We start from the raw sequence: 17,092 nt of genomic DNA on the forward strand, positions 1-17,092 counted from the left end.
TCAGTATTCAAAGATACAATTAGTGAGTCATTGGCATCAGTATTCAAAGATACAATCAACTGGTCATCATAGGCATAAGTATTCAAAGATACAATCAGTGGGTCATCATAGGCATCAGTATTCAAAGATACAGTTAGTGAGTCATTGGCATCAGTATTCAAAGATACAATCAACTGGTCATCATTGGCATCAGTATTCAAAGATACAATCAACTGGTCATCATTGGCATAAGTATTCAAAGATACAATCAACTGGTCATCATTGGCATCAGTATTCAAGGATATAATCAACTGGTAATCATTGGCATAAGTATTCAAAGATACAATCAACTGGTCATCATTGGCATCAGTATTTAAAGATACAATCAACTGGTCATCATTGCCATCAGTATTCAAAGATACAATCAGTGGGTCATTATTGGCATAAGTATTCAAAGATACAATCAACTGGTCATCATTGGCATCAGTATTCAAGGATACAATCAACTGGTCATCATTGGCATCAGTATTCAAGGATACAATCAACTGGTCATCATTGGCATCAGTATTCAAAGATACAATCAACTGGGAATCATTGTTCAAAGATACGATCAGTGGGTCATCATAGGCATCAGTATTCAAAGATTCAATCAAGTGGTCATCATTGGCATAAGTATTCAAAGATACAATCAACTGGTCATGATTGGCATCATTGTTCAAAGATACAATCAGTGGGTCATCATTGGCATCAGTGTTCAAAGATACAATCAGTGAGTCATCATTGGCATAAGTGTTCAAAGATTCAATTAAGTGGTCATCATTGGCATAATTATTGAAAGATGCAATCATTGGGTCGTCATTGGCATAAGTATTCAAAGATACAATCAACTGGTCATCATTGTCATAAGTATTCAAAGATACAATCAGTGGGTCATCATTGGCATAAGTATTCAAAGATACAATCAACTGTCATCATTGGCATCAGTATTCAAAGATACAATCAACTGATCATTGGCATCATTATTCAAAGATACAAACAGTGGGTCATCGTAGGCATTGGTATTCAAAGATACAATCAGTGAGTCATCATTGGCATAAGTATTCAAAGATACAATCAACTGGTCCTCATTGGCATCAGTATTCAAAGATACAATCAACTGGTCATCATTGGCAACAGTATTCAAAGATACAATCAACTGGTATAGGCATCAGTATTCAAAGATACAATCAGTGGGTCCTCATAGGCATCAGTATTCAAAGATACAATTAGTGAGTCATTGGCATCATTATTCAAAGATACAATCAACTGGTCATCATTGGCATCAGTATTCAAAGATACAATCAACTGGTCTTCATTGGCATCAGTATTCAAAGATACAATCAACTGGTCATCATTGGCATCATTATTCAAAGATACAATCAGTGGGTCATCATAGGCATCAGTAGTCAAAGATACAATCAACTGGCCAACATTGGCATCAGTATTGAAGATACAATCAAGTGGTCATCAGTGGCATAATTATTGAAAGATACAATCAACTGGTCATCATGGCATAAGTATTCAAAGATACAATCAACTGGTCATCATTGGCATAAGTATTCAAAGATACAATCAACTGGTCATCATTGGCATCAGTATTCAAAGATACAATCAGTGAGTCATCATTGGCATAAGTATTCAAAGATATAATCAACTGGTCATCATTGGCATCAGTATTCAAGATACAATCAACTGGTCATCATTGGCATCAGTATTCAAAGATACAATCAACTTGTTATCATTGGCATCAGTATTCAAGATACAATCAACTAGTCATCATTGGCATAAGTATTCAAAGATACAATCAACTGGTCATCATTGGCATCACTGTTCAAGGATGCAGTCGATGTAGAGGGTATGCACTTAGTATCACGTTCTCAGTTACTTTCACAGAGCATTCAAAGTGGCAGACACATCCTTTTGAGTTGCATCATCCGTCAATATATTTCTGTGCTTGTACTTGCCCGACACCACTGGTATGCTATAAACATGTACATTGTGAGGTATACCATTGGCTTGAACCTGTTTCAATGCATTTTCATGCCATGAACTAAGCTTTCTTCCTCAGTTGGATTTTCATATTCTGTACTAGTACTATTGCCATGCCTGTTTGATAAAAATGTTCTTATCACTTTAACTAAGGTATAATTACCTACCCCACCATCATGAGATTTCTGCAAGCTACCTAGACTATGCAAATTTTTAGACTGGGATCAGCCCAAGTCACTCTGTGGACTCATGCAGGTTTACTTAAACTTGGATCAACCCCAGTATGCTGGGATCAGCCTAGCAGATCTACTTTAACATGGATCATAATAAAATCCATCTAATGCAAGGACCAGCAAAGCACAGATTTTGCTTAAAATGGGATCAATGCAGAATGCATGCAGTGTTGAGATCAGCTCAGCTTAGCAGTTTCTACTTGATCTGGGATCATGGCCAATGTAGGTTTTTATGCTGGGCTGAGTTCAGGACTGATTGAGACTTATCATATTCATGTACTTTCCAGCTCATAGACAAAACCAGGTACTAAAACATTATACAGATGGTTTGTTTATGACCAGACACTTATTGCTTCAAATCGTCAAAGCAATACCCTCATGTTAACAGAAAATATTAATATTATTAACATGCAGCCCTTTACTGGTAAAATGAAATATCACTACCATTGTTTTGTTCAGTGTGATTTGGTCCTGTTTGGCACATCAACACAAGGCAGTTGGAGTAAAGTGTCTTGCCCAAGGACACACCAGGGTAGCTGACCCATGCTGATCCGATGGTAGGATTCAAACTAGCACCCTTTCGATTGTAAGTCAGGCAACAGTTTTTATTAACCTTAAGCCTATTCTAAACCTTTTGCAATGTGTAAAAATCTTGATGTTTTTTTTATTAACTACAGTTAAATAATTATCATTTTATACACAACAAAATATAGACTTGCAATGTTTAATACCATGCCCTGTAGGAAAAGAAATAGAAGGTAGAAAAGTAATTTGCACTTGTTCTTTTTCTCCATTCATTAAAATGTTCAACCATTACAAGTATTCCAAGTCAGACAATATCAATTTTAGTATTTAAATAAAAATAGGAGTTAGACTCTGCACACACCACTATAAATGATAGGGGATGATTCCCAATCTGTGCTAGGCTGATTCCAGTATTAGGGTATTCTGGCTGATCCCAAATTAGTTAGAATCTACCAGGTTAATCAACCCAGACAACATAACTATGAGGGTTGACATCTTGCATTGTAGGCCTAGTACCATGATGGCTTTAGCTGTTTGCCATTAAGACTGCTGGCTAATCCAGCTTGAAGTTGGTTCCAGCATCTGCTGGAGGAACCAGTATTTTGCATATTGAGGTACCATCCACCATACATGCTCAGTCATTTTACACAATAAACACGAGTTTTAAGATGGCCAATGTGGTGCTCATGTTGTATGTCTTGGGAGCACCACTTTCATTGGAGAACAACTAGACATACAAGTCCTCCATGTAACATGTTGTTGTTGTTGTGGGGTTTAATGCCATATTTCAGCACACGATAGGCTATGCATGGCGGCCAGAATTAATGGTGGAGGAAGAACCCGGGAAGAGCCACCAACCCATGAGAAGCTACTGGCAAGCATTCTCACATACCCACATTGGCCGAATCCTAGACTCAAACCCACGCAGACAGGTGAGATGGCAGTGATCCGTAACAGAGAGCGCTTTAGACCACTCAGCCACCCATGTAACATGTCAATACATCCTTCCAGTGAAGCAGTGACAGCAAGACTTTCAAGATGGCCACCATGGCAGCCATATTGTACTATTGTCAGTGTGGCACTATTTTAATTGAGGACCAACCATAAGATGTCATTTAAGACGACCATTCATTCAGTGAAAACCCCATGCTGATATGACCATCCATTCAGTGAAAACCCCATGTTGATATGACTATCCATTCAGTGAAAACCCCATGTTGATATGACTATCCATTCAGTGAAAACCCCATGTTGATATGACTATCCATTCAGTGAAAACCCCATGTTGATATGACTATCCATTCAGTAAAACCCCATGTTGATATGACCATCCATTCAGTGAAAACCCCATGTTGATATGACTATCCATTCAGTGAAAACCCCATGTTGATATGACCATCCATTCAGTGAAAACCCCATGTTGATATGGCTATCCATTCAGTGAAAACCCCATGTTGATATGACCATCCATTCTATGAAAACCCCATGTTGATATGACCTTTCATTCAGTGAAAACACCATGTTGATGTGACCATCCATTCAGAATCGGTCGTGAAAACACCATTTCTAGATTGATGCCACTGCCACTCCTGGATATCCAATTTAGGACTAACTAGAACTTGTGATGAGTGTGTTTGTAATAATCCTCCCAGAAAATAAAGACAATTATTGTGCCAATGAAAGCTGGCAGGTTGCCAGACAAAAGGGCATAGCATAGTTTCTTCTGGTCCATGAATGGATTAAGCTCAAACCTAACAAGCCATGCATTGGCTCACAACGAATTTAACATTACTGAAGGAGAAATTGATAAAACAAAACAGATCATCATATTTATTTATTTTTTATTAAATATATTCTTGAGGACAGTGATTAAAAATAGCATTATTTAAAAGCATTTTAGTAGTTAACAGGTAATACAGCAATCAAAAATATAAACCTAACAATTTTTTGGAATGTAATTATCATAGTTTTTGAAAGCCCTGTTTAGATCTATCCATTACTACACTACCCTTCAAGCAAGTTTTTTTTCCTCACAAACTGCTCATTTTCATTCAGTACATCACATAAATTTTGTCCAACTAAGAAGACTTATTTAAGGATCATATGCATTTTCCCATGACTTGGGGATATTATACCCATGTATGGCCAGTCCACCTATACCAGTAGGCATTACTGTCGTGTCATCTCAGGGATACTATACCCATGTATGGCCATTCCATCTATACCAGTAGGCATTACTGTCGTGTCATCTCGGGGATACTATACCCATGTATGGCCATTCCATCTATACCAGTAGGCATTACTGTCGTGTCATCTCGGGGATACTATACCCATGTATGGCCATTCCATCTATACCAGTAGGCATTACTGTCGTGTCATCTCGGGGATACTATACCCATGTATGGTCATTCCACCTATTACCAGTAGGCATTACTGTCGTGTCATCTCGGGGATACTATACCCATGTATGGCCATTCCATCTATACCAGTAGGCATTACTGTCGTGTCATCTCAGGGATACTATACCCATATATGGCCATTCCATCTATACCAGTAGGCATTACTGTCGTGTCATCTCGGGGATACTATACCCATGTATGGTCATTCCACCTATTACCAGTAGGCATTACTGTCGTGTCATCTCGGGGATACTATACCCATGAATGGCCATTCCATCTATACCAGTAGGCATTACTGTCGTGTCATCTCGGGGATACTATACCCATGTATGGCCATTCCACCTATACCAGTAGGCATTACTGTCCTGTCATCTCGGGGATACTATACCCATATATGGCCATTCCATCTATACCAGTAGGCATTACTGTCGTGTCATCTCGGGGATACTATACCCATGTATGGCCATTCCATCTATACCAGTAGGCATTACTGTCCTGTCATCTCAGGGATACTATACCCATGTATGGCCATTCCACCTATACCAGTAGGCATTACTGTCCTGTCATCTCAGGGATACTATACCCATGTATGGCCATTCCACCTATACCAGTAGGCATTACTGTCCTGTCATCTCAGGGATACTATACCCATGTATGGCCATTCCACCTATACCAGTAGGCATTACTGTCCTGTCATCTCAGGGATACTATACCCATGTATGGCCATTCCACCTATACCAGTAGGCATTACTGTCGTGTCATCTCAGAGATACTATACCCATGTATGGTCATTCCACCTATTACCAGTAGGCATTACTGTTGTGTCATCTCAGAGATACTATACCCATGTATGGTCATTCCACCTATACCAGTAGGCATTACTGTTGTGTCATCTCAGAGATACTATACCCATGTATGGTCATTCCACCTATACCAGTAGGCATTACTGCTGTGTCATCTCAGAGATACTATACCCATGTATGGTCATTCCACCTAAACCAGTAGGCATTACTGTTGTGTCATCTCAGAGATACTATACCCATGTATGGTCATTCCACCTATACCAGTAGGCATTACTGTTGTGTCATCTCAGAGATACTATACCCATGTATGGTCATTCCACCTATACCAGTAGGCATTACTGTTGTGTCATCTCAGAGATACTATACCCATGTATGGTCATTCCACCTATACCAGTAGGCATTACTGTTGTGTCATCTCAGAGATACTATACACATGTATGGTCATTCCACCTATTACCAGTAGGCATTACTGTTGTGTCATCTCAGAGATACTATACCCATGTATGGTCATTCCACCTATACCAGTAGGCATTACTGTTGTGTCATCTCAGAGATACTATACCCATGTATGGTCATTCCACCTATACCAGTAGGCATTACTGTTGTGTCATCTCAGAGATACTATACCCATGTATGGTCATTCCACCTATACCAGTAGGCATTACTGTTGTGTCATCTCAGAGATACTATACCCATGTATGGTCATTCCACCTATACCAGTAGGCATTACTGTTGTGTCATCTCAGAGATACTATACCCATGTATGGTCATTCCACCTATACCAGTAGGCATTACTGTTGTGTCATCTCAGAGATACTATACCCATGTATGGTCATTCCATCTATTACCAGTAGGCATTACTGTGGTGTCATCTCAGAGATACTATACCCATGTATGGTCATTCCACCTATACCAGTAGGCATTACTGTTGTGTCATCTCAGAGATACTATACCCATGTATGGTCATTCCACCTATACCAGTAGGCATTATTGTCGTGTCATCTCAGTGATACTATACCCATGTATGGTCATTCCACCTATACCAGTAGGCATTACTGTTGTGTCATCTCAGAGATACTATACCCATGTATGGTCATTCCACCTATACCAGTAGGCATTACTGTTGTGTCATCTCAGAGATACTATACCCATGTATGGTCATTCCACCTATACCAGTAGGCATTACTGTTGTGTCATCTCAGAGATAATATACCCCATGTATGGTCATTCCACCTATTCCAGTAGGCATTACTTTCATGTCATATGGAATCACATTGTACTATATGTTATATTACCTTCTCCCTTATGATCTGTTCTCTAATGGTCCTGTCTGATATGATACAGTGCTCACCAGTCTACACTACAGATGAACAGTTTCCAACAGAGTGCTGTCTGATGGGGCAGTCTCACCAGACAATACCAAGGGAGAACAGTTTTCAAAAGAGAGAGAGAGACAGACAGAAAGTGATAACTGAATAAAACAATAATACAGAAAATTTTGAAAAGAATGAAAAGTAATGTGAAAAATTTATGACATAGAATTCTGGAATTAACATTTTCAGGGAATTCCTGATTTCAGGAATGTTCACTCTCAATCAAGGAATATAAACAGTTCCAAGTTCATCCAAACTTATAAAAATTTAAAGATTTTTTAAAACAGTAATCAAAATTTAAATATAGTCAATATGCTAATAAATTTTGTTTAAGTAACTTGTAGTCGATCATTAGCACCTCATCTGATCTGTAATTCTGGGTAAATGTTCATTATAAATTAGGATGTATAAAGATTACATTGCACTTATTTAAATTAGCAATTGATTTATTTTTGTTCTCAAAACCAGATGCTTACTATGAGTCTTTTTATTATTTTACATACATTAAAACAGAAACTTGTTAGCTATCGTGAAAGCCTTGCTAAGAAAACGAGAGCATGTGTATATTTTGAAATTGAAATCAAAATCATTCAAAGTAGTTCCATAAACTCTCTACAAATTGTCCACAACAGATTTCTAGCATCCTATGTTTTGAATCACCAGCATTATTTGCACTATCAAAATTAAGGCTGGTTTCTAAATGGTGCAGAATTTAATATTGGAAATGAATTTTTTGTGATCAATTGTGTATATATTTACTTTGCAAATAACGGTATAAATTCATACTTTCCACTACAAAATAAAGTTTACATTACTGCCCTATAATAATAGCAATTATCCTACATGAACTGGGTCGGCAGTCTTATATGAAAAAATATAAGAAGAAAAAAACAGTCTTCATTCATTCTAGATTATAAAATAACATCTTTCTTTAACTAACTTATTGCATGCAAATTATAAAATCACATCCATTATGGTTACAATTAAATTTCAGTTACAACATTCTGTTTTGTATATACAAAAAACTCAGTCCATGATGTACGTATTTATATGCCATAACAAACACTTTTTTTCTGACTCCAAACAATATATCAATGTGATTTTGTAGTTCTTACACATCTCCTCTTTCCAAATACTATTATCACTAAAGTCTGATTCCCACTGGGATGTAGATAGTATCAATTCACCCTAGCGCTTGTTGCAAAAATAGGAACACAGGCAACCAGTTTGCTATGATTTGCATCCATGATGCTGCCCCACTTTAGATCTGGGACGGTTTATTACTAAGAAAAAAATCCTTTGAATTTTGTAAGATTTTGTAATGAAGGATTTTTATATACTTCTGCTTTACCTCTGATTTTGATGCAAATTTTAACCTTCACCATTTTTGCTGTGTAACATTTACATGGCACTACATGGGTTGTGCTGATGTACTGCTTCATATATATATATATATATATATATATATATATACATACATTAAATATAGTCTATATGCTATGCTCTAGGTGAACATACATACATGCATGCATGCATGCATGCATACATACATACATACATACATACATACATACATACATACATACATACGATAAGTTTTGAATGAAATTCTAATCCAATTGAAACTGATAAAAGCATTATTTGGTATACTGAAGCATATGCTGAAGTTTGGACGTTGGGAAAAAAATCTCTCAATAGTTCCAGTCTGTGGGTATAATTCACAAATAAGGACTGAACATCAGATCCAGTCTGTACAATCAAAAGGGTATGTAATAAGAAATCAGCATAGATCCCCAATAAGCCAACACAGTATGCAGGGGTAGGTCTGGGTCTTGCGCATGGGTTATTCACATTGTACATAGTCAAGTAACTCATTAACTTACTGTATACAAGATTACAAAATTACATCTGCAAGCCATACACTATTTTCAGGTTAAAAAGTATGTCACATGGTCATGATTCCTATGATACAAGTTTTGACTGGATGACAAAATCATCAACATATCATATGGTCATGATTCCTGTGAGAGAATGTTAAATATACATGAAATGGATAAAGTATATCAAGTACCATACCTAATACTACTACCCACACTGTGCACTTAAACAAATTTCTTGTGAATTTATGTGATGAAAGCTTGTCATAATAAGAACACACTGACAATGTCATAAATAATCTTCCCATTAGGCACATGTAAATACAACAGTTAGCTACATTTATGATGGGAGCTCTCCTCTTTGAAGGTACATTTTCTCCCCTAAAGTAGACCAACCAGAACATGCTTAGGTCTTTACACCAATTATGAGAAAAGAATTTCAGAAACACTAGAGCATATACAAGTTCCAATAAAATTATGATGTTACAGTAGGTAGCCATTTCTCTCCCATAAGGCATGCTGGAATCGAGATGCACAAGGTTTGTTAGTCAAGTATTAACCAAGTTCAGTGTGAGCTTATTAAGGCATGGGTAAATCATTATGTTAAATACAGTAAATGTACAACTTCTTGTCTGCTGAATTGGTAAAATAATTAAATTCATATGAGTCTGTTTAATATAATTTAATAAATATGAGTAAAATTGCCACTTTCATTTGAATGAGATCTCATTTTTTATTAACCTAGTTTGTTTTGGTGGCATCAGTTTTGTAAATCAACCAATGAAAGATAAGAAAGTAACTGAATAAACTGAACTGTTTTGTTAAATGCCAGTACATGTTAAAACATGCCAGTACATGTAAGTTAAAACAGCTCTGAGGAATTTCCTTTTTTGCCATGCTTTAGAGTACTGTATTAGAAATGACACTAGCAATGTTTTCTGCTGTCAGCTGCCATTTTCACAAGTTGAGAAAAATATAAATGAATGACACGAATTAATTTAATCTGGTGAAATGGAAATGTTTTGGTGAAAAAAATATACAAAGAATTAAACAGCCTTGTCCCTAGTAAGGTTTCTACATGTGAGAGGATTCCCAGTAAAATCAGTTAAATTACATGAACTTACTTGGTTTGATCTCCGCTACAGCTTATTTTGAATACTAAAAATGATTACACCATCTTGTATACTAAATTTGTGAGGTTTATGTAAATTTGGTTACATTAAAGGATTATTCATAATTACACGGTGCAGAATGCCTGCTGCAATTTGACAGATCAAGATATATCTACACAAATAAAAAGATGGTCTGCAACATTAGACTGAATAGTATAATCACAAAATAAATATAACATTCTTCCTTGATCAGGAATCCAATCAAGTGGTTGGAGTTTGGTGCACTTCTGGTGAATGCCAATGCTGGATTTCATAGGTTGTCAGTTCATACGAGTTATGAACAAAGCATGATGTAAAAAAATCAAAATAATGGTAAGCAGTTTGTATACATAAATATACCTCAACCCTGCACAATAATGCATATAAGTCTATTGTAACAGAAAGAACTCTTGTGGAAGTACAATGATTGGATGACTGGTCAACATGCAGATCTGATGAAGATTACCATAATTATGCAGAATTTCTGAGCAGTCCACTAAAAATCATAAGAGTTAGATGAATTAACAAAAATATGTCGTACACTGCATCTAGTTGCAAGTAAAAAAAAGGGCAATAACTCTTTTAAAAAAATAAAGAAGCAAAAAGATTTCACAATATGTGCATCTTTAAATGATGACCGTAATATGTACCAATTTCACAGCAGCTACAGAAAAAAAGAACTTTGATTAAAACAATTTCGGTAATTTGTCAATATGTGCATTTTAGATGATGACCACATCAACTATCATGGCAATTCATAGGAAGCAGTGGAATTACATGCAGTTGTGCCAAAAAGATACTCTTATACGCTGCATTAAGCTATAATACCTTAAATTAATAACTATAACAAGAGTCTGTATAACAGATGGATGCTCTGTCTGAAAATAATTTCATGAAATTCAACATAAGACCATTTTTTGCATTTTAACTGCTGGGTTTTGATATCATCTCGGATATTTTTGAGTTACTTCTTCAGCCATACTGGATGTAAGATTGACACCATTTGCAGCAAGGTCAGACTGGACACCATTAGATGACTCGAGTTGAAAACCCAGTGTTGCTATGACCATCCATTCAGTAGAATGACAAACAAGATTTTTAATATGTTCATTGTGGCAGCCATATTTGGGGTATGATTGGCACCATCTTCCATCAGGACTAATCAGCAGTTTTCTGGTGAAAATCCCAAATTAATAAGACTTTCCATTTTTGTGGTGTAGCAATAACAAGATTTTCAAGATGGCTGTTAAGGTGGGCATACTGAATGTCAGAATGGTATCAGTTCATTCCATTTAGTAGTGACTATGATATCATAGTAAATCTGATGAAAACCCATCAAGGAGGAATAATAAGACTTTCAAGATGGCTACTGCAGTGTATCAGATCAGCACAAATTTTATTTAAGACCAACAAAACACACACAAGAAGTCTTCTGCTGATAACCATATCACATTTAAAAAGTAGCAATAACATGTTTTTAAAGATATCTGCTGTGGTGACCATATTGGATGTCAGATCAGTACCATTTTCATTTAAAACCAACGAGTCTTTTATTGAAAAACCCATGTTCATAAAACCATCCATTACGGTGAAGTAGTACTAACATGATTTACAAGATGGCTGCTATGATGGCTATACTGTAGGTCTAGGTGGCAGCACTTTCTTTAGGACCAACTAGACATAACAGTCTTCTGGTGAAAACACCATGCCAGTACAACTTTTGTTCAGGAGCAGAGATTTTACAAAAATATTTAAAACTGGCTTCCCTGGTGCCCATATTGGATATCAGATTGGCATCATTTTCCTATAGGACCAAATAGACATTGTAAAGTCTTAAAGTCTTGTACTGAAAGCTTCATTTTCATATAAACATCTATTGTAAAAACAAGATTTACAAGATGGCTCCTGTGTTGGCCATACTGAAAGCCCCATTTTGATATAAACATCCATTCAGAAGGAGTTGCAAAAACAAGATTTACAAGATGGCTCCTACGTTGGCCATACTGAAAGCCCCATTTTCAATTACGACCAACTAGCTCTATAACCAGTAGAGCTTGCAAAGTGATTTTATTGATATATGTAGCTTCATGTGATTTCCATAATACCAAATTTCATGGCAATCAATAAACAAGAGTCCCTTGAAGTGACTGATTCTAGGAAAGGATCTCCAGTAAATCAAGATGAAACCAGAGCTTCATTTTAACTGCCATGTGTTGAAACCCATCTCTGGTATTGTGCATCAGTAACAAGGTTTTCAAGATGGCCATATAGGATTGTAAGATTGGCACCATTTTCATTTAGAACCAGTAGACATCAAACAAACCCTGGTGAAAACCCCATGTCAATCTCACTTAGCTCAGAAGTAATTACAACAATATTTTCAAGACGGTGTTCAAACTGAATCTCAGATTGGCACCATTTTTACTTAGGACAAACTATGAAATCTTTTGATGAAAACCCCATATTGATGTGATTATCCATCTATGAGGAGTATTGATAAAATTTTCAAGATGGTTGATCTGGTGTCCATTTTGGATGTAACATTGCCACCACTTTTATTTAGGACCAAGTAGAGATCAAAAACATGTAATGAAAACCCCATGTTGATATGAAAAACTTTTCAGAAGGAACAGTGATAACAAGATGTCAGAGTGGCACATTTTAATTTCAGTACACCATAAGCTTGCAATTACCATGTATATGATTTCATAGCAATGTCCAAAGAGTTTAGGTGAAGTAATGATAATAACAGAAACAGGCCATCCATAAACTCTTGTCGGGGTATATGATCAGTAGACCTAAAATAGGACTAGTTGCACTAACAAGATTGTGTTAAATACTGCATTTTACTATCAAAAGGGGCAATAGCTCTATCAACAATTGCATGAACAAAGTAACTGCTAAACATGTGCATCTTTAGGTGATGACCATACTATTTACCAAGTTTCCATGGTAATCCATAAAAAAAAATGTAAGGACTAGCTACACTGATAAGATTGTCGTGCATTACCTCAAACTAGAATGAAGAAAAAGGGCAATAACTCTAACAAAAACTGCAGCTATATGTACATCTTCATGTGATGACCATAAAGATTACCAATGTTTGTGGCAATTCCTCAAACACTCCGATTATTTAGACTGACGATATTATGCTATAGAATGATTTAAACTACAAAAGGGCAATAATCGTGTTAGCAACAAAATCTGTAGATATATACATCTTCAGGTGGTGCCAATAAAATTTAGAGACATACAAGGTAATCTTGTTGCTCAAATGAGATTGCGTCGTACACTATATTATGCTAGAAGACAAAAAGGGCAATAACTCAAACAAAAAATGTGGGAACAGAATGATTTGTCTATCAATCCATCAGAAACTGGCATACAGCTTTTATGAGATTGTGATACATTGTATCAGGATACAAAGAAGGGGAAAAAAAACAAAAAATGTATGGGAGCAAAGTGATCTGTAACTTTCACGGCAATCCATTAAAAACTGCAATAATTATAAAGAACATTATGGGATAGTTGTCATATGTGCATCTTCAAGTAATTATCATAATATTTCCCAAGTTTCATGGCAATTCATTAAATACTGCAAGACTAGTTGTGCTAACAAGACTGGGCCAGAAGGATTGGTAGACAAGCAGGTTACTATATAGATATAATGTAGATATAAATAACAGACTCTGTTTATATTGAAACATATTATGTACAAACTAAAAACTTAAATAATCTTTACAATCCTCATAAGATATTATTTGTAGTGAGTTATTATTATTAAATATTAAGAGTAAATATGTTAAGATTATTATTTACAATAGATCCTCATCTTCATCCATATTCCCTCAAACAATGATGCTTCCTCAGTGTAAAGAAAAGATAAATTATTTTAAAGGAAAGATTTGACTAAATTTTGGAACATTTCATTCAGGAGTTGCCAAATCATTAAATATTCAAGCAATGCCAAGAAAAAAGTGATTCAAGCAATGTCTTGTAATAAAAAATAAAAAAAATGTTTACAATGTTTCACAGAAGTGATGCCAAGTAATGAAGTGTAATGTCAGGTGATTGATTGGCCAAGTGCCTGATAATAAAAGTTTCAAAGTATTTACTGTACAAAAACCTAATGTACAAAAAAGGAAAAAATATCACAGGTAACTGAAGCATGTTTCTTGTGTAATTATGCAAATATTTTGTGCTGAACATTGAATTCCATTTTATTCCAGAATTGTTCATCAGTGTTCAATCACAACATGGTTCCTTGTACCATACTGACCAAAAACATAAACCCCAAATATTTCACTTATTAGATTTTATTTGGTATGACTGACTTTTACTGCAAGATTAAACATTGTGAGAAATGTATATATATAACATAATCACAGTACTGAGATACTGTCTGGCAACAAAGACAAGGCCCTAACTAATTTGGGATTTGACTTTGACATATTAAATTGACTGAGATTAAAATTTAACATAATTATCAAATTCACTCTCTTAAATCAACAGATATGTGAGAAAAGTATGTTCTTTGAATGTGCAATTAGTCATGACATTTGATTCCGACTATAGTATTTGAACACTATGTGAATAGATGTCAATTGCCTGCCTGCACAATGTGTATACATCTCAATGGCCTGCCTGCAAATTTGATTCAGACTATAGTGTTCAAACACCGGGTGAACAGATGTCAATGACCTGCCAACACCTCAATATTATGATTGCCAATGTATTTGTCATTTGAGGCTTTCCAACTCGGGCTGTATGCCTTTGGACTTTATGATCAATATAATACAATAATTTTAAAATAATTAAGAGTATCCAGTTGGTAAAATTCTCCAAGTTTCAGTCTTGCATTTAGGGTTTCTTTAATGACGAGAAATATTGAGAAAGATTTTACAATTTATTTTCCCAGATAACCCTTACAGCACCTGCATTCATATATAATTGCACATCCTATATTATCTCCCCTGGATGTATCTAAAGACCAATTAAATCTTTCCAACAATACTTTTACAGTATTTGGAAGTCTCTAAAGCAAGGAGCTACAGTTTTTTAGTTAAATATTAGGCAGTATATATGTGTTAACAATATGAGGGATAATGTAATGAGCATTTAAAATATGTACATTAGGCAAGAATGTATTATCTTGAAATTTAAAAAGCTCTTCTTGTACAATTTGAAAAACATACTGAAGGTTCTGAAAATGCTTTTATAAAAAGCTAAGTTTGATACTGAAATGAAATACAGCATTTAATGAATATCCAACAAACACACTTTGCTGATTTAAAATAAATTGTGTAAAGTAATACTCATAGCATAGGCAACAAAAAAAAAAATGAAAATGACAACTATAGACTCCAAGTCTACCCATGGCTCTGTAGACTTGAAGTCTCCCATACTGGTTCTGTAGACTTGAAGTCTCCCATACTGGCTCTGTAGACTTGAAGTTTCCCATACTGGTTCTGTAGACTTGAAGTCTCCCATACTGGCTCTGTAGACTTGAAGTCTCCCATATTGGTTCTGTAGACTTGAAGTCTCCCATACTAGCTCTGTAGACTTGAAGTCTCCCATATTGGCTCTTGTTATAATGCTCAAACTGCCATAAAACTGCTTGAGTAAAACTTGTGCTCTGACTTGCCAAAACTTTCAAATCAGACTGGGTACTTCGATTCTTCTGACAATGAGTACAGCTTCACTTATCCAAAACACCTTTATCTTAATTTTTAATTGATTCAAATATAATCAGATACAGACAACATTATCTGAGCTCTCAGTTAACCACAACCTTTTCATTTCATCCAGCAAATTTATGTAATCATGGTTCCACCCTAAGTGACATTTTTTCAATACATACGAATTCAAAGCATTGAGAATTTTGTACTTTGAATTCAACCATTTTTACAAACTTTGCTGGATTTTTTTCAGAAATCCATGTCCAAGGCTGAGTGAAAATTTTGTTTGATTTTATTTTTTTTTGTGAAATTCATGTCCAAAGCTGAGTGTCAATTTTGTGTAACTATAATGTTTTGTGTGAAATTTGTGTCCAAGGCTGAGTACAAACTTTGTGTTCAAGATGTTTCATGGCTGCAGAGTAAGAACTATATTGAGACAAAATTTGCATAATATACCATATATACTCATGTGCTGGCAGCAGGAAAACTATACAGACCCAAATCTGCCATTGGAGAATGTGTTAGTAGATCTGGGTCTATGCAGTTTAAGCCTAATCAGTTGAACACACAACACTGACCCTGATCTGGCAGTGCATTATATAAAGGCAGACCAGGGTCAACTCTGTTTGCAGTTGGACCTTACATAAATCTGAGTATATATAGTAACCATTTCTACACTTGATGAGACTGGTTTCCATGTTTTGTCTGATGCAAAGTGACTGATGAGACAGGCTGGTTCCATATTCTTGTCTGATGTGAAGTAACTGCTGACCCACTGCTCACCATCTTAATCTCCCACAAACTCATATATTTCTGCAACATGAAATAGCTTAAATTACAGTTTGTTTGAAACATTTTGAGATGAATTCCAAATTTATATTCACAAATGCATTGCTGCTGCCACAATCTACAGACTATCTTGTGCCTCACTGTAAATCACCTTGATCAAAACAAATTATGATTACACTGCTTTTAAAGAACCAAGCTATTGTGATTAATTTACAAGGAAATAATAACATTGTCACTTGACAAATCTGAATGTACCC

The 17,092-nt window shown here is 35.7% G+C and overlaps 1 protein-coding gene across 9 annotated transcripts in view; it reads right to left on the reverse strand.

Moving 5' to 3' along the window:
* Positions 1 to 4,589: 4,589 nt before the first annotated feature.
* Positions 4,590 to 17,092, reverse strand: part of LOC149806518 (uncharacterized) — a 128,546-nt gene continuing 116,043 nt past the window's right edge. For 2 of the 9 annotated variants that reach the window (XM_089954130.1, XM_089954165.1), the window contains exon 13: positions 4,590 to 16,859. In XM_089954130.1, coding sequence (XP_089810256.1) covers positions 16,834 to 16,859 — 26 coding nt within the window. In that variant the 3' untranslated portion in view covers positions 4,590 to 16,833. The remainder of the gene's footprint in view (positions 16,860 to 17,092) is intronic. The other 7 variants (XR_016420316.1, XR_016420314.1, XR_016420323.1 and 4 more) reach the window with 7 other exon arrangements.

This window comes from Sinohyriopsis cumingii, chromosome 1 (assembly GCF_028554795.1).
Source record: "Sinohyriopsis cumingii isolate HCF-2022 chromosome 1, ASM2855479v2, whole genome shotgun sequence".
In the NCBI taxonomy this organism is placed as follows: Eukaryota; Metazoa; Mollusca; class Bivalvia; order Unionida; family Unionidae; genus Sinohyriopsis; species Sinohyriopsis cumingii.